The 20,482-nt window shown below is 69.9% G+C and overlaps 3 protein-coding genes across 3 annotated transcripts; 1 reads left to right on the top strand and 2 right to left on the bottom strand.

Moving 5' to 3' along the window:
• Nucleotides 1–1,530: 1,530 nt before the first annotated feature.
• On the bottom strand, nucleotides 1,531–6,633 carry SLC43A3 (solute carrier family 43 member 3). The gene is made up of 12 exons (XM_075713287.1): nucleotides 6,432–6,633; nucleotides 6,041–6,170; nucleotides 5,601–5,647; nucleotides 5,437–5,513; nucleotides 5,246–5,338; nucleotides 4,828–4,967; nucleotides 4,058–4,164; nucleotides 3,574–3,735; nucleotides 3,374–3,487; nucleotides 2,953–3,139; nucleotides 2,538–2,661; nucleotides 1,531–2,362 (listed from the first exon to the last, which is right to left on the bottom strand). The coding sequence occupies exons 1-12, from the start codon at nucleotides 6,625–6,627 to the stop codon at nucleotides 2,219–2,221; spliced, it is 1,521 nt and encodes a 506-aa protein (XP_075569402.1). The 5' UTR covers nucleotides 6,628–6,633; the 3' UTR covers nucleotides 1,531–2,218.
• Nucleotides 6,634–13,923: 7,290 nt separating this feature from the next.
• On the top strand, nucleotides 13,924–18,164 carry RTN4RL2 (reticulon 4 receptor like 2). Its single transcript, XM_075712681.1, is given in 5 exon segments — nucleotides 13,924–13,957; nucleotides 16,116–16,600; nucleotides 17,422–17,955; nucleotides 17,957–18,022; nucleotides 18,024–18,164. Coding segments are annotated over 5 exon segments (1,260 nt in total).
• A 1,382-nt stretch (nucleotides 18,165–19,546) lies between these two features.
• Nucleotides 19,547–20,475, bottom strand: TIMM10 (translocase of inner mitochondrial membrane 10). The gene is made up of 2 exons (XM_075712682.1): nucleotides 20,405–20,475; nucleotides 19,547–19,748 (listed from the first exon to the last, which is right to left on the bottom strand). The coding sequence occupies exons 1-2, from the start codon at nucleotides 20,473–20,475 to the stop codon at nucleotides 19,547–19,549; spliced, it is 273 nt and encodes a 90-aa protein (XP_075568797.1).
• Between the last annotated feature and the right edge of the window lie 7 nt (nucleotides 20,476–20,482).

The raw sequence follows: 20,482 nt of genomic DNA, 5'->3' as shown, positions 1-20,482 counted from the left end.
CCAGGGCATTCAGCCCCCGGAGCTGGAAGACAGGGACAGGGAGCAGAATGGAGCCCACATAGTCCAGGAGGAAGCAGTTAACGACCTGCTACGTCACCTGGATGCTCACAAGTCTATGGGGCCGGATGGGATCCACCCGAGAGTACTGAGGGAGCTGGCAGAGGAGCTCACCAAGCCACTCTCCATCATCTATCAGCAGTCCTGGTTAACAGGGGAGGTCCCTGATGACTGGAGGCTTGCTGATGTGACACCCATCTCCAAGAAGGGCCGGAAGGAGGACCCGGGGAACTACAGGCCTGTCAGCCTGACCTCGGTGCCAGGAAAGATTATGGAGAGGTTCATATTGAGTGAACTCAACAGGCAAGTGCAGGTCAACCAGGGCATCAGGCCCAGCCAGCATGGGTTCATGAAAGGCAGGTGCTGCTTGACCAAGCTGATCTCCTTTTATGACCTGGTGACCCGCCTGGTGGATGAAGGAAAGGCTGTGGATGTCATCTACCTGGACTTTAGCAAAGCCTTTGACACAGTCTCCCATAATATTCTCCTTAGGAAGCTGGCAGCTCATGGCTTAGACGGGCGTAGTCTTCGCTGGGTAAAAAACTGGTTGGGTGGCCGAGCCCAGAGAGTAGTGGTGAATGGAGTTAAGTGCAGTTGGCGGCCGGTCACGAGCGGTGTTCCCCAGGGCTCCATTTTGGGGCCAGCCTTGTTTAATATCTTTATCGATGATCTGGATGAGGGGATTGAGTGCACCCTCAGTAAGTTTGCAGACAACACCAAACTGGGTGGGAGTGTCGATCTGCTGGAGGGTCGGATGGCCCTGCAGAGGGACCTGGACAGGCTGGACCGATGGGCCGAGACCAGCTGTATGAGGTTCAATGAGGCCAAGTGCCGGGTCCTGCACTTGGGTCACAACAACCCTATGCAGCGCTGCAGGCTTGGGGAAGAGTGGCTGGAAAGCTGCCTGGCCGAAAAGGACCTGGGGGTGTTGGTAGACAGCAGCTGAACATGAGCCAGCAGTGTGCCCAGGTGGCCAAGAAGGCCAACAGCATCCTGGCTTGTGTCAGGAACAGTGTGGCCAGCAGGAGCAGGGAGGTGATTGTGCCCCTGTGCTCGGCACTGGTGAGGCCGCACCTGGAATACTGTGCCCAGTTTTGGGCCCCTCAGTACAAGAAGGACATTGAGGTGCTGGAGCGTGTCCAGAGAAGGGCAACGGCGCTGGGGAAGGGTCTGGAGCACAGGGCTGGTGGGGAGCGGCTGAGGGAGCTGGGGGTGTTTAGCCTGGAGAAGAGGAGGCTGAGGGGAGACCTTATCGCTCTCTGCAGCTGCCTGACAGGAGGGTGTAGTGAGGTGGGTGTTGGTCTCTTCTGCCATGTAGTTAGCGATAGGACGAGAGGAAATGGGCTCAAGCTGCATCAGGGGAGGTTTAGATTGGATATTAGGAAAAATTTCTTCACAGAAAGGGTAGTCAAGCATTGGAACAGGCTGCCCAGAGAGGTGGTGGAGTCCCCATCCCTGGAGGAGTTCAAAAAACGGGCAGAGGTGGCATTTTGGGCCATGGTTTAGTGGGCATGGGGGTGTTGGGTTGATGGTTGGGCTGATGAACCTAGAGGGCCTTTCCAACCTTAGTGATTCCTAGTTTTTACTTTCATTAAAAATAATCCAGCCACCAAGCCAGGAAACTTGAAATCATAGAATCATAGAATGCTTTGGGTTGGAAGGGACCTTGAGAGATCATCGAGCCCAAACCCCCTGCAGTGAGCAGGGATTGAACCCGTGACCTTGGCGTTATTAGCACCACGCTCTAACCAACTGAATTAATTATTACTCTGCCCTTAATTGGTTCAGTGGTGGACTTGGCAGTGTTAGGTTAATAGTTGGACTGGATGATCCTAAAGGTCTTTGCCAACCTCAACGATTCGATGATTCTATGATTCTACGAATGAGAACCCACGTCACCTACTGTTGCGCTCTCCTTGTTTGGGTTGCCTACCGTCAACAAAGTGTTCAATTGATCCATTGGTGTCCTTTCACCTTACTTGAGCCCAAGGGAATCACAGAACCTCCACGATCCTCTCTGGACAGCCCAGTTCGGGTTGTGACACCGCCCCCACAAGTCCAATACAAAAATGGGGTGCAGTGGCTGCTGGGTGCTGGGTGCCGGGTGCTGGGTGCTGGGTGCTGGGCCGGCAGCTGGCGGGCGCGGGGCTCAGTGGGGCATCTAGGCGGGGGTCTCGGCACCTGCGGGGGCTGTCAGGGGGATCCCAGCAGCCTCCAGCTCCTTGGCTCGCCGCCGGCACTCGCGGGCCACCACCACGGGACTGACGAAGGCCACCAGCACTACGGCAATTAGCCCCACATTCACCTGCGGGGATGTCAGGCCATGGGGCGGGGGGCTGACCCCACCCCTGGCCCAGCCCCACAGCCCCCCCATGTCCCCCATGCAGGGCGCAGGACCCCATTCCCCAAGGGGAAGGACTCCTTCCCCCGTGGGGCAGCACCCCACCCCTCCCCGGGGCAGCCGTGGGGCAGACACTCACGTAGAAGGGGTCCCCGCCGAGAGGCCCGTGCACCAGGGCGACGCAGGGGTACTGCAGCAGGGCCACCAGTGCCGACAGTGCCATGGCCAGCCCGTACAGCTTCCCAAAGTGCTGTGGGGGGAACCTGCCCGGACACCCACCGCGTCACTGCCACACCCTGACACCCCCACCCCGCCACCCTGTCCCCCAACACCCTCACCCCAACACCCTGTCCCCTGACACCCCCCAACACCCTCACCCCAACACCCTGTCTCCTGACACCCCCCAACACCCTGTCCACAACACCCTGTCCCCTCCTACCCCACCATGACCCTTCCGCCATCCCCTGCCACCACCACCCTGACCCCACCACCCTGTCCACCAACACCCCCGCCCCGTTCCCCACCACCACGGTGCCGGTGGCCGCAGGACTCACGCGATGGCCAGGAAGGCGGCGTTGCCCCCGTAGAGGAAGGAGCGGCTGAGCACCTGCAGCACGAAGGTGGCGAACTGCACGGGCAGCACGGGCACCGCCGCGCAGATGGAGAAGAGCACGCACTGTATCACCGTCACCGTCAGCGACAGCACGGACGCCCGCAGGTCAGCCAGCGTCCCCAGGGCTCCTGTGGGCACGGAGGGGTCAGGGCACGGGGGGGACACGGCCCCAAGCACGGTGGGGTCGGGGAGTGGAGGGGACACGTCCCCACGCACGGTGGGGTCGGGGCCCCTTGGTGCCCCATCCCCGGGCACAACGGGTCAGGGCACAGCAGTGGTGGCACCCAGCCACGAGCCCCGCCGAGGGCACGGCGGGGACGTTGGCAGCAGGTACCGCGTCCGGGGGGGCTGGGGACGGTTACCCTCGGGGCGGGGGGTCTTGCCCCGCTTGTGCCGGTCGAGGATGAGGCCGTTCCATGGGGCACAGAGCACCCCGCAGAGCTGGGTGTAGGCGAAGGCGTTGGTGTAGGTGCTCACTGCGGGGAGACAGCGTCAGGGCGGGGGCCGGACCCCACCAGGGTGTCCCCGGTCGTGTCCCCCCGTCCCGGCGGCCGTGCCCTACCCAGGCCGGGGTCTCCGCGGGCCAGGTGGTCGAGGAGCGAGTTGAGGGTGCCGATGAAGAGGTAGTGGCGCAGCTGCATGACGGAGAGCCAGACCACGTGCCAGGCGAAGAGCCGCGAGCACACGCAGGCCATGAAGGTCACCCCGGGGGGGTCCCTGCCACCTGCACCCGGGGGTCAGGGCTGGGGACACGCCCGGACACGCCCCAAGGCCCCGCCCAATGCTGCCCCGGTCACTCCCACCTGCATGGCCACGCCCATGCTCTGGCCACACCCCTGCACCCCCCAGGGCCACATCTCCTTTGCCTGCATAACCACGCCCACCCTTTCACCCAGTCCAGGTAGAGCCGCACCACCTTCATCTGCATAGCCACGCCCACACCTCGCCCCTGGGCCCACGCCCACATGCCAGTCCCAACATGGCCACGCCCACCCGACATGAGCACACCCCTGACCCGCCCACACCAACAAGCCCCGCCCCAGCACCTCTGCCCTTCATGGCCTCCAGGGCCTTCTCCTCGGGGCCATCCTCCCCCGGTGGGCGCTTCTCCTCGTAGGTGCGGTACGACTGCGACCGCACCGGGCACCGCAGCCTGTGGCACCGCCCACAACATCACCCCCAGCACCCCACCAGGGCCCGGTGGATGGGGCCAACCCCCACCCATGGGATGGGATCAACCAACCACCCTGGGATGGGATCAACCAACCACCCACAGGATGGGATCAACCAACCACCCATGGGATGGAACCCAACTACCAATGGGATGGGACCCAACAACCACCCATGGGATGGGATACAACCACCCATGGGATGGAACCCAACAACCACTCATGGGATGGGACCCAGCAACCACCCATGAGATGGGACCCAACAACCACCCTGGGATGGGACCCACCAACCACCCTGGGATGGGACCCAACCACCCATGGGATGGGATCAACCAACCACCCCGGGATGGGACCCACAAACCACCCAAGGATGGGATCAACCAACCACCCATGGGATGGGACCCAACCACCCATGGGATGGGACCCAACCACCCATGGGATGGGACCCAACAACCACCCATGGGATGGGACACAACCAACCACCCACGGAATGTGCCCCACCAAACAGCCATGGGATGGGAACCACCAACCACCCACGGGCCAGGCACTGCCACCAGCCACAGGACAGCACCACCACCCCCAGATGGGCACCACCACCCCCGGGACGGGCACCACCACCCCCCAGGGCACAGGCATGGCCCCCCTACCCGTAGTTGTAGCCAGGCGGCAGCGGGTAGGGGATGCGCGTGCGGGGCATGAGGAAGATGGTGCGCAGTAGGTGCCAGATGCTGCAGGCCGCCATGAAGAGGAACATGTCCCGCAGGGACAGTCCGTGCTCGTACAGCAGCTGGGGACAGGGACAGGCTGCCACCGGGCCATGCCGCCCACCCGCCACTGCCCCAGCCCGGGGCCATGGCTCTGCTCAGGCACCATCTGCATCCACACGTGCGGCCCCAGCTGTGACCCAGCTGTGACCCAGCTGTGCACCCAACTGTGTCCCCCAACTGAGTCCCCCAACTGAGTCCCCAGCTGCCCCCACCTCTTCCCAGTGGAGGAGGGAGTTGAGGGTGCCCAGGGGCACCGAGCACCACCCGGCACCTCCACATCGCCCACACCTGCACCCACCTTGATGATGAGGAAGACGGCAGATGAGGAGTCAAAGGCCCCGTTGTAGAGGGTGATGATGATGGAGCGCGACTTCCCAAAGAGGTTGCCCACCTGGCACAAAGGGACCCCCACACACCGTCAGGGCCCCCCCAGCACTGGGCAGGGTGCCCCGGCTGCCGGCTGGGGAGCAGGGTGCCACAAAAACTCACCTGCATGTTCGTGAGGATGAGGAGGATGCCACCCACAGACAGCATGGACATGGCCGGGAAGAGCAGCACCGCCAGCGCTGCGGACACAGGGGTCAGTTGGGACAAGGGGGGGTCCCCACCGGGTCCCCCCAGCACCGGGGCACCCCATGCCCACAGGGTCTCACCTGGGCTGGAGAAGGCGATGAGCAGGGTCCCACCGGTGTAGAGGGAACTGAGACGTGGGGACAGCGGTGACACATGGGGACGGGGTCCCGGGGGGCAGCCAGCACCCCCGCGCCCCGCTGCTGCTCTCGCATCGGCACCCACCACCCCAATATCCCAGGGGTGTCCCACTGCCGCCTGGCACCCCTGGGGCCCACAGGCGTGGGGACGTGGGGGACCCCTACGGTTATGGGGGGCCCTGGGGACACCGGGGAGACCTGAGGGAGTATGGGGGCTGGGGGCAATGGGGTCCCCTGGGGCCGGGGTCAGGGGACACGATGGAGACGGTTGGTGGCACTGGGGGACAGGACGGGCGGTGCTGACCGCGAGCCCTCACCCCCCCGGCACCCGTGGGTGCCCCAGCACTGCCCGCCCGCGCTGCCCCCCCGCTGTGCCCACTCACATGGCGATGAGGCGGGCGACGGTGGTGCCAAAGCGGTCGAAGATGAAGCCCATGGGGAAGGTCATGAAGTTGTTCATGAAGGAGCCGATGGTGAACACCAGGGAGAACTGCTCGTCCTGCCGGCTGCAGTCTGCGAGGAGGCCGTTAGCGGGGACGTGGGGGGCATGGGGACAGTGGGGACCCAGGGACGAGGACAGTGGGGACCCGCGGCACCACAGGGCACCGGGGGTGGGGACAGGGCGCACCTCAGGCCACCGGCACCACGTGGACACGGGACACCGGCATCCCGGGACACTGGCACACGGGGACACGAGGCAGGGCGACAGCGGGGCCAGGGCCACCGCAGGGACAGGGATGGTGGCCAGCGCTGGCCAGGGGACAGGCACCGTACCGGGTGTCAGGGTCCAGTTGAGGGTGGTGCTGGCGTTGGTGTGGGACTGGCACAGGTCCTCGAAGTAGCCCAGGTCCTTGAGGACGAAGACGAGGGAGGCCCAGCCGAAGATGATGCCGCAGAAGGCCCCGCACTCCAGCAGCCCCGAGAGGAGGGTCCCCACGCGCTTGGCCACCCCCGCGCCATCCCCCGCCATGTCACCGGCCTGGGCCGTCCCCGCCGCGCCTGTGGGTGACAAACGCCGGGGCGTCACACCCTGCCCGGCACCCGCGAGGTGACACCCCCTGCACCCACCTGGGGGGGCTGGGGGCTCAGGGGCACGTGGGTGCAGGCGGCCTCCCAGGCAATGGCCACCGTGGCCCCAGCACTGCCCCTTGTCCCTCTCTGCCAGCGAGCAGCGACCGTGCGCGCAGCGGGGCACAGGCAAGGACTCCGCTTGCAGCCGGGGCTTTGCACACATGTGCACACGTGCTCACACACATGCACACCTACGGACATGTGTGCACACATGCTCCCATGGAGGCATACGCCGGCGCACACATGCACGTGCACTGGCACGCACACACCCCCACCCCCCGCGCCTCAGCGCACCCCCACCCACCTGCACGAGGTCGGGCCCTCCGTCACCGCAACCGCCGTGGAGTTTGGACCCTGGTACAGCTGTACCCGGGGCGCACACCTGCGCCGCGCACACCTGCACCCCCCCGCCGCCACAGCCCACCACGCCGATCTCCTGGGAGCACCCATGGGCCCCCGCGGCTGCCGGCACCCAATAGTGGCTCAGTTCCCCCACCACGCCGGGACCCCCCCCGCCGCCTCCCTGCCTCGCCGTGCCAGCCCGTCCCAGGGACCTGCCACCTCCCTGGGTGCCTGGCGTGTCCCCGGGGGCCGGGCACAGAGCCCTGGGGACACCGGCGCTCCCCCCCCGGCGCCCCGGCACCTCTCCGGGCGCCTGGCACGGTCGCTGGGGCCCTGGCACGCCGCGCCAAGGGCCCTGGCACACGCCTTGGGAACCTGGCACGCTCCCCGAGGACACTGGCACAGCCCCTGGGGACACTGGCACGCCGCCGCGCACGCTGACACACCCCCCGGGGCCCCCGCACGCCCCGGGGGGACCCTGGCACGTCCCTCGGGGACCCCGCCATGTCCCTTGGGGACACTGTCACTCCTCCGGGACCCCGACAACCCCCCCCCGGGGACCCTGTCATGCGCCCCGGCGCCCCTGGCACGCTGCTGGGGGCTGTGACATGTCCCCTGGGGACGCTGTCACCCCGCCGGGGGCCCGTCACCCTCCTGTGGAGCTGCCACACCCAGGGGACACCTGAACACCCCGTCCATCCCTGTCAACCCCCGACTCACATGGCCGGGACCTCTTGTCCTTCCTCGGGGTCACCGGCATCACCCGCAGCCGGGTGCCACGGGCGCCAAGGCCACATCTCCCGTCCCTGTCACCCACGTCCCCGCGTCCCACTCACCTGCAGGCTCTCTGCGCCCACCTGAGCCCCCCGTAAGCGCGCCACCGTGCCACCGTCCCAAGGCCTGTCCCCGCTCCGGCCGGGTGTAATGGACATTAATGAGGCCTCATTACAGTGGCCGAGCGGCTAAAGATTAACCCGGCACTGGGGCCAGGTGGTGCTGGATCCTGCGGCCCGGGGGGGCTGCACTATCTTTAGCCGCCCCGCGGAGAGCAGGGGCCGGGGCACCCGCTGCGGGGGCACCGGCGGTGCTGGGGAGCCGGGGACGTCACCTTCCCGGTGCTGCCGGTGACAGCCCGCTGCCACAGCAGGCAGCTGCCATGGGCACCCCGAGACAGCCCAGCACGGGTGTCACTGCCACGGGCACCCCGAGACAGCCCAGCATGGGTGTCACTGCCACGGGCACCCTGAGACAGCTCATCACGGGTGTCACTGCCACGGGCACCCTGAGACACCCTGTCACGGGTGTCACTGCCACGGGCACCCCAAGACAGCCCAGCACGGGTGTCACTGCCATGGGCACCCTGAGACACCCGCTGTGGGTGTCATTTGCCACCGAGCTGTACTGGCAAGACCCAGCCATGCTGGTCACTCCCATCTGTACTGGTCACCCCAAGCCATACTGGTGTATCCCAGCCATACTGGTCACCCAGCCATACTGGTCACCCAGCCATACTGGTGTGTCCCAGCCATACTGGTCACCCATCTGTACTGGTCACCCAGACATACTGGTGTGTCCTAGCCATACTGGTCACCCATCTGTACTGGTCACCCAGACATACTGGTGTGTCCTAGCCATACTGGTCACCCATCTGTACTGGTCACCCAGACATACTGGTGTGTCCTAGCCATACTGGTCACCCAGCCATACTGGTGTGTCCCAGCCGTACTGGTCACCCATCTGTACTGGTGACCCAGCCATACTGGTCACCCAGCCATACTGGTGTGTCTCAGCCGTACTGGTCACCCATCTGTACTGGTCACCCAGCCATACTGGTCACCCCAAGCCATACTGGTGTGTCCCAGCCACACTGGCCTCTCCTGGCCATACTGGTGAGCCCCCCCCCAACGTGAGCCCCGTGTGGGAGCGGGTCCCACGGGGGCCCCTGGCACCGGTGACTCCAGCCCCTCCAGCTGCGCTGGCCCTGCCGTGTCCCCCCAAACCGTGGCCGGGGGGGGCAGGTGGGGACAGGGGACCCAGGTGTCCTGCGGGGCGCGGGGCTGGCTCAGGCCATGCTCCAGCTCCTCCGGCCTCGTCTGTTGTAATAATTAATTGTAACGCGGGACGGTTCTGCCCGCTCCCCGGGCAGCGAGCGAGCAGCTTCTCCGGAGGCTGCCACGGGGCTGGGCTGCAGGCGCCCCGCGAGCCCCCTCCTCGCCCCCTGCCCTCCCGCGTGGGGTGCCCCGGGGTGGGCAGCGCCGGCGCCCCACGGAGCAGGGCTGGGGGCAGCGGCGTGGGGCGGGCAGGCAGCGCCGGCAGCCGGGGCCACGGGGGACTTTGCCCGTGCACGTGTGGCCGGGGGGACACGTGTGGCCGGGGGGGACGCACGTGCCCCTGGGGGTGGGCAGCCGTGGGGCACGGCCGTGCCAGCGCCCAGAGCCTGCCCCACGCCACGGGGGGACCGGGGCACCCCTGGGGTGCTGGGGGGGGGGCGGAGGGGGGGTGTAGGGCACACGGTAGCAGGGGGACGAGCGGCGGGGGACCCCGAGGCACAGCCCTGCCCCGCAGCTCCGGGGGTCGCCACGGCCCCACAGCGCCGGCCCCCATCGCCCCGCGTCGCACCCACGCAGCCCCCCCCCCCCGCAGCCCCTGGCCCCACAGCCCCCCCCCCCCCCCCGGGACACCCCGCTGCCGACCCTCGGGGGGCTCGGGGGGGGCGGGACCATCCGGGCCCCCCCGCTCCCGCCCGGCTCCTCCCGCCGCCCCGCGCATCCCCGACGCTGCTCACCCGCGGCCCGGCGCGGCGGGGAGCGACCGGATCGGCTCCGGGGCCCGGCCCGGTGCTCCGGGGGCTGCCGGGGCTCCCGGGGCTCCCGGTGCTGCCGGGGGCTCCCGGTGCTGCCCGCCCCTCCCCGGCGGATCGAACGGGATCGAACGGGATCGGACGGGATCGGACGGGATCGGAGCGGATGGGATCGGATCGGAGCGGGGCGGAGCGGAGCGGCCCGCCCGGACCCGCCCCCCGTGCGCAGCGTGGGGGGGGGACGCGGGAGCAGGCCCCGGTGGAGCGGGGGGGGTCACCCCGTGGGTCCGCCCCGGGAGGGGCTGTCCCGGCGCAGGGCCCTCCCACGGCGCTGCCCACCCCCCACCGCGGGCCCCCCCCCCGGTGCCGCCCCTCTGCAACCCCCCCCTCCCGTCCCCGTGTGCCCCCCCCGGGCCCCCCCGGGCCGCCTCCAGGGGTGCCACCCCCTCACCTGGCGTCCCTCAGGTGTTCTCCAGCTTTGGGCCACCCTTGGGCCACCCTTGAGCCACCCTTGGGCCAACTTTGGGCCACCCTTGGGCCACCCTTGGGCCACCCTTGGGCCACCCTTCAGCCAATCTTGGGCCACCCTTGAGCCACCCTTGGGCCACCCTTGAGCCACCCTTGGGCCAATCTTGGGCCACCCTTGGGCCACCCTTCAGCCAATCTTGGGCCAATCTTGGGCCACCCTTGAGCCACCCTTGGGCCAACTTTGGGCCACCTTTGGGCCACCCTCCAGCCACCCTTGGGCCACCCTTGAGCCACCCTTGGGCCAATCTTGGGCCACCCTTGAGCCACCCTTGGGCCAACTTTGGGCCACCTTTGGGCCAATCTTGGGCCACCCTTGAGCCACCCTTGGGCCAATCTTGGGCCACCCTTGGGCCAATCTTGGGCCACCCTTGAGCCACCCTTGAGCCACCCTTGGGCCAATCTTGGGCTACCCTTGAGCCTACTTTGGGCCACCCTCCAGCCACCCTTGGGCCACCCTTGAGCCAACTTTGGGCCACCCTTGGGCCACCCTTGAGCCACCCTTGAGCCACCCTTGGGCCAATCTTGGGCCACCCTTGGGCCACCCTTCAGCCACCCTTGGGCCAATCTTGGGCCACCCTTGAGCCACCCTTGGGCCAACTTTGGGCCTCCTTTGGGCCACCCTCCAGCCACCCTTGGGCCACCCTTCAGCCACCCTTGGGCCAATCTTGGGCCACCCTTGAGCCACCCTTGGGCCAACTTTGGGCCACCTTTGGGCCACCCTTGGGCCACCCTTGAGCCACCCTTGGGCCAATCTTGGGCCACCCTTGGGCCAATCTTGGGCCACCCTTGGGCCACCCTTGAGCCACCCTTGGGCCAATCTTGGGCTACCCTTGAGCCTACTTTGGGCCACCCTCCAGCCACCCTTGGGCCACCCTTGGGCCACCCTTGAGCCACCCTTGAGCCACCCTTGGGCCAATCTTGGGCCACCCTTGAGCCACCCTTGGGCCACCCTTGAGCCACCCTTGGGCCAATCTTGGGCCACCCTTGGGCCACCCTTCAGCCACCCTTGGGCCAGCTTTGGGCCACCCTTGGGCCACCCTTGGGCCAATCTTGGGCTACCCTTGGGCCAATCTTGGGCCACCCTTGAGCCACCCTTGGGCCACCCTTGAGCCACCCTTCAGCCAATCTTGGGCCACCCTTGGGCCACCTCCGGCTGTGTCATCCCAGAGCCATCCCCTGGCCAGGCCCCCCATGCCCCCCCGTGTGCCCCCCAACCTGTGCTCTGCCAGGCTCTGCCCACGCCTCTGCCTGTGCTGCCATCCCTGCCCTGGGCGTGCCGTCACCTGCCTGTCCCTGGCACCCGCCCCACAGCCTGCCTGGCCCCATGCCCCCCGCCTCCACCCCACCTGGGGCACCCCCCGGCCCTCCCATCACCCCCGCCTTGGCCGCCCCGCCACGTGCGCTCCTCCACCTGTCTGTCCTCCCGCAACCCCACCCGTCCGCCCGTCCCCCCATCAGCGCCTGCAGCCACCCGAACTGTCCCCACCCCTCCCGCCAGCCGTTCATCTGCTCAGCCAGCCACCCGTCTGTCTGTCCATCACACATGCCTCTGTCCGTCACATCCATCTGTCCATCACCCATCCATCTGTCCATCATCCATTTGTCTGTCCATCACCCATCCATCTGTCCATCATGCATCCATATGTCCATCATGCATCCATCTGTCCGTCATCAATCTGTCTGTCCATCACCCATCCATCTGTCCATCATCCATCCATCTGTCCCATCACCCATCCATCTGTCTGTCACACATCCACCCATCTGTCCGTCACCCATCTGTCTGTCCCCCTCCAACCGCAGCTCCATCCACCCTCGCGCCTGTTCAGACGTCCGTCTGTCCCACCACCCATCCAGCCGCCCATCAGCTGCCCTGCCTGCGTCCTGCCAGCCCCCTGCCTTCACCTGCCTTGCCCTCCGCCCAGCCGGCCATCTGTCTGTCCATCCACCTCTCCAGCTGTCTTCCACCCATAGGTCTGTCCATCTATCCACCCCTCCAGCTGTCTTCCACCCAGCCGTCTGTCTGTCTGTCCACTCCTCCAGCTGTCCTCCACCCAGCCGTCTATCCATCTGTCCACCCCTCCAGCTGTCCTCCACCCAGCCGTCTGTCTGTCTGTCCACTCCTCCAGCTGTCCTCCACCCGTCCATCTGTCCATCCATCCACCTCTCCAGCTGTCCTCCACCCAGCGTCCGTCCATCCACTCCTCCAGCTGTCCTCCACCCATCCATCTATCCGTCTGTCCACCCCTCCAGCTGGCCTTGACCCAGCCGCCCTTTCACCCACCCCTCCACCCGCCCATCCCTGCCCACCCCGGGCCTGGCCATCCCCCTGCCCCCCGTGCCCAGGTCCCCCACGGGCGGGTGGGCCCGGGCACCCACTGGTGGGCACCTCCAGGGCCCCGGCATGGCTGCCGGGGGTGCCCCCGCCACGGTGGCCGTGGGCCCGTGCTGGGGATGCGGGGCGCACCGGTGGGGCGGGGAGCGGATGCGGCCCCTGAGTCAGCCCCGCGCCGCCCACGCCCCCACCCACGGGTGCCCGCCGCGCCTGCCGCGCCAGCTTGTGGTATTTCGCTCGCCGGGAGCCGCGCCGGAGACGCCGCCGCAAACACGCTGCCGGTGCCAGCTTGTGCCGCCGCAGCCTGGTGCGGCCACGCGTGCCCCCCCCCCCCCACCCCACGTGGGCACCGGCGTGGGGTCCACCGCAACGCACAGGCACCCCGCACCCGGCCGGCGCGGCCCCACGCGGGGGCCATTTGCTGCGGTCGCGGGTGGGAGTGGAGCGCTCGGCACCATGGACAGCGCCGGCTTTGGGACCACGGACAGCGCCGCGGTCCTGCGTGGACGTGGAGCAAGCACCGCGTCCCGGCGCCGAGTGCCCTCCGCGTGCCGGGCTCCCAGCCCCGCGGCACCCACCCGTGGGCAGCCCCCGCCGGGGTCCGTGCGGGCGGCGCAGCCCCCCGCGAGGCCCGATGTCGTGGGAGGGAGGGACCCCCCCCCGCTGCGTCCCGCGCTCACGCCCCCCGCCCCGCGCCAGCCCCGCGTCCCCAGTGGGTGCACACACCCCCCCCCGAGCCCCGCGTGTCCAGTGGGACACCCCCCCCCCCAGCCCCGCGTCCCCAGTGGGGGTCCCCGCTGCGGGCCCCGCAGCGCATCCCCCCGTGAGCACCGGCAGCGCGTCCCCCCCTCCCCGCCGCGGGACCCCCGTGGGCCCCCCGCGCGTGGAGCGGGGCGGGCCGGCCCGGGAAGGGTTAAGCGGCGGGACCGGCGGCGGGGGGCGGAGCGCGGCCGCCCCGGGATAAGGCGCGGCGCGGGGCAGGGCTCAGCCCCACCGGAGCCGCGGGCAGAGCCGTGCCGAGCCCGAGCCCACCCGCGCCCGCAGCCCACCCGTGCCCACCCGTGCCATGCCCCGGGGCGGCGGCGGCTGCTGCTGCTCCCGGCGGCGCGGCGGGGCTGAAGGGGGCGAGCAGCCCCCCCGGCACCGGCCATGAGCCCCCGGGCTGCGGGCAGCGCCTGAGCGGCCGCCCCGCCATGCGGGCCCCCACGGCTCGGGACCTGCCCCCAGGTAGGCGTGGGGACGGGTGCGGGGGGCCCACGGGTGTCGGCTGAGCCCCCGGGGGGGGGGGGGGGTGTGGAGCCGCGGGGTGCCGCCCTGGAGAGCGCGGTCCCGGTTTGGGGCGCCCCGGGGGGTCCCGGGGGTGCCCGCGGCAGCACGGGGTGTGGGTGCCCCGCGGTGCGTGGGGAAGCGGTGCCGCCCCGGGGGGCGCAGCCCGGCGTGGGGGTGCAGCCGCGGGGCACCCCAGGGCGCGCCCCCCGCGACCCGCGGGGAGCCCGGTGCCTGCGCAGCCCGGCGTGGAGGTGCCCCGCAACCCACGGGGCGCCCGGTGCGGCTGTGGGACTCGCAGCCCGGCGTGGGGGTGCCCCGCGACCCACGGGGAGCCCGGTGCCATCCCGGGGCGCACAGCCCGGGGTGTGGGTGCAGCCCCGGCGCATCCCAGGGTACCCACGGGGTGCCCGCTGCCACCCAGGACTCACCGCCCGGCGTGGGGGTGCCCTGGGACGCACGGGGGTGCCCTCTGCCACCCTAGGGCACGCAGCCCGGGGCGTGGGTGCCCCACGGCGCAGCCTGTGCGGTACCGGGGTGCATAGCCCGGCGTGGGGGTGCCCCGCGACCCCACGGGGTACCCGCTGCCACCCCAAGCCCCCCAACCCGGCGTGCCCCCACGCCACGCACCCCGCGGGCACCGCTGGGGTGCAAAGAGTGCGCCCGGCTCCCCCCGCGGGTGGGTACCGCGGGCTGCGTGGGGTACCCACGAGCGGTGCGATGGTTCCCTACCAGGACCTGGGGGTGGGGGGATTTGGGGGGGGGTTGGCAGGGGGGGAAAAAAAAAAAAAGAAAAAAAAAGATGCCCGGGAACCGGTGACTTCAGCTCGCAACTGAGTCAGCCCGCGGCGAGGGGGAGTGACAGATGGGACGCGGGTGGGGGGCGCACGCCGGCACGGGGCGCCGGGGGGAGGGGGGCGGCGCTGAGCAGCTGCGCCCGACGCCTCCGTGGGTGGGTGGGGGGGGTGTGTGTCCCCCCCCGTGGCGCAAAGGGGCGGGGGGGGGGGGGGCCGTGGGCTCCGGTGCACCGTGGGGGCCCACGGCCCCCCCCCCCTCCCCGGGTACCGGCGGCTGTGAGCATCCCCGCATCCCCGGGCGTGGGGCCAGGCCGCCGGGCTGAATTATGGATGAAGCTCTCGGGTTGCAGCCGCGGGTGGGGGGTGGGGGGGCTGGACACGGGTGGAGGTGGGGAGAGGAGGAGGGGGGGGGGGGGGGGTGGGTAGCGGCGGTGCTGGAACACCCGGAGCGGTGGCGCGTGTCACCGGCGAGAGAGCGTCAGCCCGCGCCCACGCGCGTCCCGCCCCGCACGTGGCCGCCGCACGCGCGCACGTTGTCGGGGGGCACGCGTGGAGGGGAGGGTGGGGTACGGTCGTGTGTGTCGTCCCCCCCCCCCGAGTGGGGAGTGAGTGGCCACATAGGGTGGGCAACGACCCATGGGGGGGTCCCGGAAAACTGTGGCCCCCGGGGTCAGGCATGGCCCCGGGGGTCCCAGGGGAAGGCAATCCAGTGAGGCAGTCATTTTTGGGGTGCCCAGCCCCACGGGGTGCTATGGGGCAGCATGGCCCCTGGGGGGGCTTTGGGGAGCACAGCCCTATGGGACTGACACGGGCCTGGGGGGCTCCCGGGGGTGCCCAGCCCTTTGGGGTGGGCACGGTCCTGTAGGATGGGCATGGCCTGATGGGGTTGGCACAGTTCTGGGGGGCTCCTTGGGGTGTCCAGACCACGTGGGTGGTCATGGCCCTGGGAGTTTCCTAGGGGACCGTGGCACTGTGGGTGGGCATGGTCCTGAGTGGTTCCTGGGGCACTATGGCCCTGTGGGGTGGGCATGGGCCTGGGGGGCTCCGAGGGGTGCCCAGACCTATGGGGTGGTCATGGCCTTGGGGTTCTCCGAGGGGACCACGGCCGCATGCGTGGTCATGGCCCTTTGGGGACTCCTGGGGCACCATGGCCACGTGGGTGGGCATGGCCCTGGGGGGCTCCTTGGGGTGCAGTCCCCAGGGCGCCCCGTGCCCCGGGGGGGGCTGCCTGGGAGGACCCTGCCGGGGCGGTGGGCGCGCAGGGCCGGGCCGGGGCAGCGCCCCAGACGATGCCCCGCGCTGACGCCCCGCTGTGCCCGCAGGCGGGCGCCTGGCGGCCCTGCTGCTGGCGGCGCTGGCGTGGGTGCCCGGCGGGGCGCCCGCCTGCCCCGCGCTCTGCACCTGCTACGTCTCGCCGCCCACCGTCAGCTGCCAGGCCAACAACTTCTCCTCGGTGCCCGCGGGGCTCCCGCCCGGCGCCCGCCGCCTCTTCCTGCAGAACAACGTCATCGGGGCGCTGCGGGCGGGCACCTTCGGGCCCAGCACCGTCACCCTCTGGCTCTACTCCAACAACATCTCCTCCATCCAGCCGGGCACCTTCCGACACCTGCCCGAACTGGAGGAGCTCGACCTGGGTGACAACCCCCACCTCCGCGTCCTGGCCCCCGACACCTTCCACGGCCTCCGGCGCCTCCAGGCCCTGCACCTCTACCGGTGCCAGCTGGCCAGCCTGCCCAGCGCCATCTTCCGCGGCCTCCACAGCCTCCAGTACCTCTACCTGCAGGAGAACGGGCTGCTCTACCTCCAGGTCCGCCACGGCCCTGGGGCTGCCCCGGCGCAGCTGTGGGGTGCCCGTGGGAAGGGGGTGCCCGTGGGGCAGGGGATGGGCAAGGCGCTTGAAGCAGGGTGGTGGGTGATGCCTTCAGGGCAAGGGCATGGGTCCGGGCTCTGTGGGAGACCCATGGGTCAAGGTGATGGGTGACACCCATGGAGCGGGGACATAGGGCAGGGTGATGGAGCCAGGACTGGGACAAGGTGATGCTCATGGAGCCGGGACACGGGGCAGAGCGATGGCCATGGGGCAGTGTCATGGGTGACACCAGCGGGGCAGGGACATGGGAGGGAGCTCTTGGTGATACGCATGGGACAAGGTGTTGGGTGGTGCCCATGGAGCAGGGACACAGGACAGGGGACATGGGTGACACCCTTGGAGTAGGGACATGGGGCAGGGTGATGGGTGATGCCTGCAGGATGAGGACATGGGACAGGGTGATGGGTGATGCCCGCAGGACGAGGACGTGGGGCAGGGTGATGGGTGATGCCCATGGAGTACAGACACAGGCCGGGGTGATGGGTGACACTCATGGAGCAGGGACACAGGACATGGGTGACACCCTTGGAGCAGGGTCACAGGGAAGGGTGACGGGCGATGCCTGCAGGACAAGGACACGGGGCAGGGCTCCCGGTGCAGCCCATGGAGCAGGGACACAGGGCAGGGCTCTGCAGGACACCCGTGGGCAGGTCTCCAGGCGATGCCCACCGTGCAGGGACACGGGGCAGGGCTGGGGACTCCCCGGTGGGGCTGCACACCCCATACCCACCCCCCTGTCCCCCCCCCCTCCACCGCAGGACGACCTCTTTGCTGACCTGGCCAACCTGAGCCACCTCTTCCTACACGGCAACCGGGTGCGGGCGCTATCGGAGGGCGTCTTCCGAGGGTTGCCCAGCCTGGACCGCCTGCTGCTGCACGCCAACCGCCTGGTCGCCATCCACCGCCGCGCCTTCCGGGGCCTGGCCCGCCTCACCATCCTCTACCTGTTCAACAACAGCCTGGTGGCCCTGCCCGGGGACCCGCTGGCCGCCCTGCCCGCCCTCCAGTTCCTGCGCCTCAATGCCAACCCCTGGGCCTGCGACTGCCGCGCTCGCCCGCTCTGGGCTTGGTTCCGGCGCACCCGCGTCTCCAGCTCCCCCGTCCCCTGCGCCAGCCCCCCGCACCGCCGCGGCACCGACCTGCGCCACCTCCGCCCCCGCGACTTCGACGCCTGCCCCGAGGAGGACGACGAGGAGGAGGAGGAAGATGGCGGCGGCGGCGGTGGTGGGGGGGTGGCTGTGATGGGCACCCCCGGGCGGGCGCTGGGTCGCCCCGGCACCCTCCCGGCCGCCCCCCCCCTCTGCCTTCTATCGCGACGGCCTGCCCCCCCACGACCTGCGGGGACCCCAGCCCCGGCCGCCCCCCCCCTTCCCGCGACTCCCGCGGTCCCCCCGGGGATGCCCGCTGCCCCCGGGCACCCTGCGCCCCCGCGGCCGCCGCTGCCCCCCGCCAGCCCCACGTCCTCCTGCCCCTCCTGGGTCTGCTCCTGCCCCGGCTCTGAGACCCCCCCCCGGCGCCCCAGAGGGGTCCCGGCTCCTCGGGGTGCCTGTGTCCCCCTTCTCCCCAGGGGCAGCCCCTAGAACTGCGGGGGGTGGCCGGGGGGGGGGGCCACAGGATGCGGGGGGGGGGGGGTGTCCCATCCTGAGCGGGGAAAGAACCCCCAACAGGAACCGAAAGGTGGGAAATTATTTATTAAAAATGGTCTTATTTTGGGAGAGCGGGGCCTGGCTGCTGCGGTGGGGGGCAGAGCGGGGGGGTCCGCTGCCTTTCCAGGTCACCGCCTGCTCCTCCTGAAATATTGATGGCACCGCCGCTGCGCCCGGGCGGCCGGCGGGCAGCGAGGCATGCACAGCACGCTGCGGGCATGGACGGGGGGGATGGACGGGCACCCCCCCGGCGCTACGCCCCGAGCCGCAGGGCAGGCACGCGCTGGCACCCGCCGCCCTGCAGCAGCCGCCGCCGCAGGGCCCAGTGGCACGGCCGCCATCGCCCTGCCTGGCGACGGCCACGCCGCTGGCACCCCGCACCCTTCGCACGGCACCACCGGCAGCCGGCCGGGTGTAACAGGAGCCACAACCCGTGCCGTCACTCGCGCCCTGCACGGCCTGACCCACTTCCCAGCAGGCAGCGATGGCGCACGCGCTGCCGGGCTGCGGACAGACAGACGTGCGGCCTGGGTCCCTTTGGGTGGGTGTCACCCCAGGGGGGTCCTTCACCCGGGGCCGGGGTGTCCCTGCAGGTCTGCAGGCCATCCCTGCGCCGGTGTAGCTCTCCAGGTGTCCCTGCGTGGGTGTCCCTGGCCCTCTCCGACTGTCCCTGTGGGTGCGTGGGTCCGTCTGTGCATGTCCGGGCTGGCCCTGTGGACCCTCCCCGATGTCCCCGCGTGGTCCTTGTCCAGGCATGGGTGTCTCCGGGATGTCCCCGACCGGGGCTGGGGGTCTCGGGGGTCTCCCTGCCCGGGTGTCCCTGCCTGCCTGCCCCTCTCCGGCTGCTCTGGGGCTGTGTCCCTGTGCGGGGTCCCGCCGAGCTGTCCCCCCGGGTGTCCCCCGGCCAGCAGGCAGACAGGGAGGGGCAGAGCCCCGACCCCACCCCACAGGGGATTACGAGGGGCTCAGCCTGGCTTTGCCTAATCCTGGGGATTACATGGGCTGGGCCTGGCCGGGGGACAGGGTGGGGGGCACCGGTGACCCCCTCAAGGACACGGCATGCGGCAGCCGGGGACAGCAAGGGGGGGGCTCCCCAGCAGCATCCACCGGCACTACCGGGTTCAATGCGTACCCCAACGCAGCACCACGGGTGGATTTGGGGGGGTCAGGGAAGCAAACCAGCCGGCCCAAAGCCTCCAGTTTATTGGGGTGACGGGGAGCGGGGGGCCAGGGGGGCTCAGGCAGTGCCAGTGCCCTGCTGCATGCGCTTGAGGAGCTCCTCGTCCTGCAGCGACAGCTCCGTCAGCTTCTTGCCCATCCTCTCGTGGACCTCCAGGTACTTGGCCACGCAGCGGTCCAGGCACACACTCTCCCCCTTCGACAGCTCCGCGTCCTTGTAGTGGGGGGGGACGCACTTTCGGTGACACGCCTGCGTCATCCTGCACCGCACCGGCGCTGTCAGCCCCTCGCCGGCCCTGCCACGCACCACCCCGGGCACCCCTGAGCCCCAGCACCCCAACACCTCCTACCCCCCCAGGGCCGTCGCCTTCCCAGGCACCCCCGAACCCCCCAGTGTCCCCCACCCTCAGGCATCCCCCATGCCCCCCCATGTCCCAAGCACCCCCCAGCACCCCAGGGTCCCCCAGCCATGGGCACCCCCAGCATCCTCAATGCCCCCCAGCCCCGGGCACTCCCCAACACACCTGGGTACCCCCAGTGCCCCCCCCCAAGTCCCAGGCACCCCCAGTACCCCCCAGCACCCCCCACCCCCAGCACCCCGCAGCACCCCCCACCCCCAGCACCCCGGGTCCCCCAGCGCCCCCCCCATGTCCCAGGCACCCCCAGTGCCCCCCAGCACCCCCTCACCCCCAGCACCCCGGGGTCCCCCAGCGCCTCTGATACCCCCCCAGTGCTCCCCCATCCCCAGGCACCCCCAGCACCCTCAACGCCCCTCACCCCCGGGCACCCCCCCAGCCCCCTGCCCCAGCGTCACCCCGATGCCCCCAGCACCCCCAGGACCAAGCACCTCCCCAAAGCCTCCGGCACCCCCCGTGCCCCCCCCCCCCCCCCCGCTGCTCCCCCCGGCCGGGCGCACCGGTTGTACATGTCGGCCATCATGTCAACCTCCAGCTCGGCCGCCAGCTGCTGGGCCCGCAGCGGGTCCATGGCGGCC

Source organism: Pelecanus crispus, chromosome 6, assembly GCF_030463565.1.
Source record: "Pelecanus crispus isolate bPelCri1 chromosome 6, bPelCri1.pri, whole genome shotgun sequence".
Lineage (NCBI taxonomy): Eukaryota > Metazoa > Chordata > Aves > Pelecaniformes > Pelecanidae > Pelecanus > Pelecanus crispus.
The sequence above is the reverse complement of the archived record's forward strand: the minus strand, read 5'-3'. Positions and strand labels throughout refer to the sequence as shown.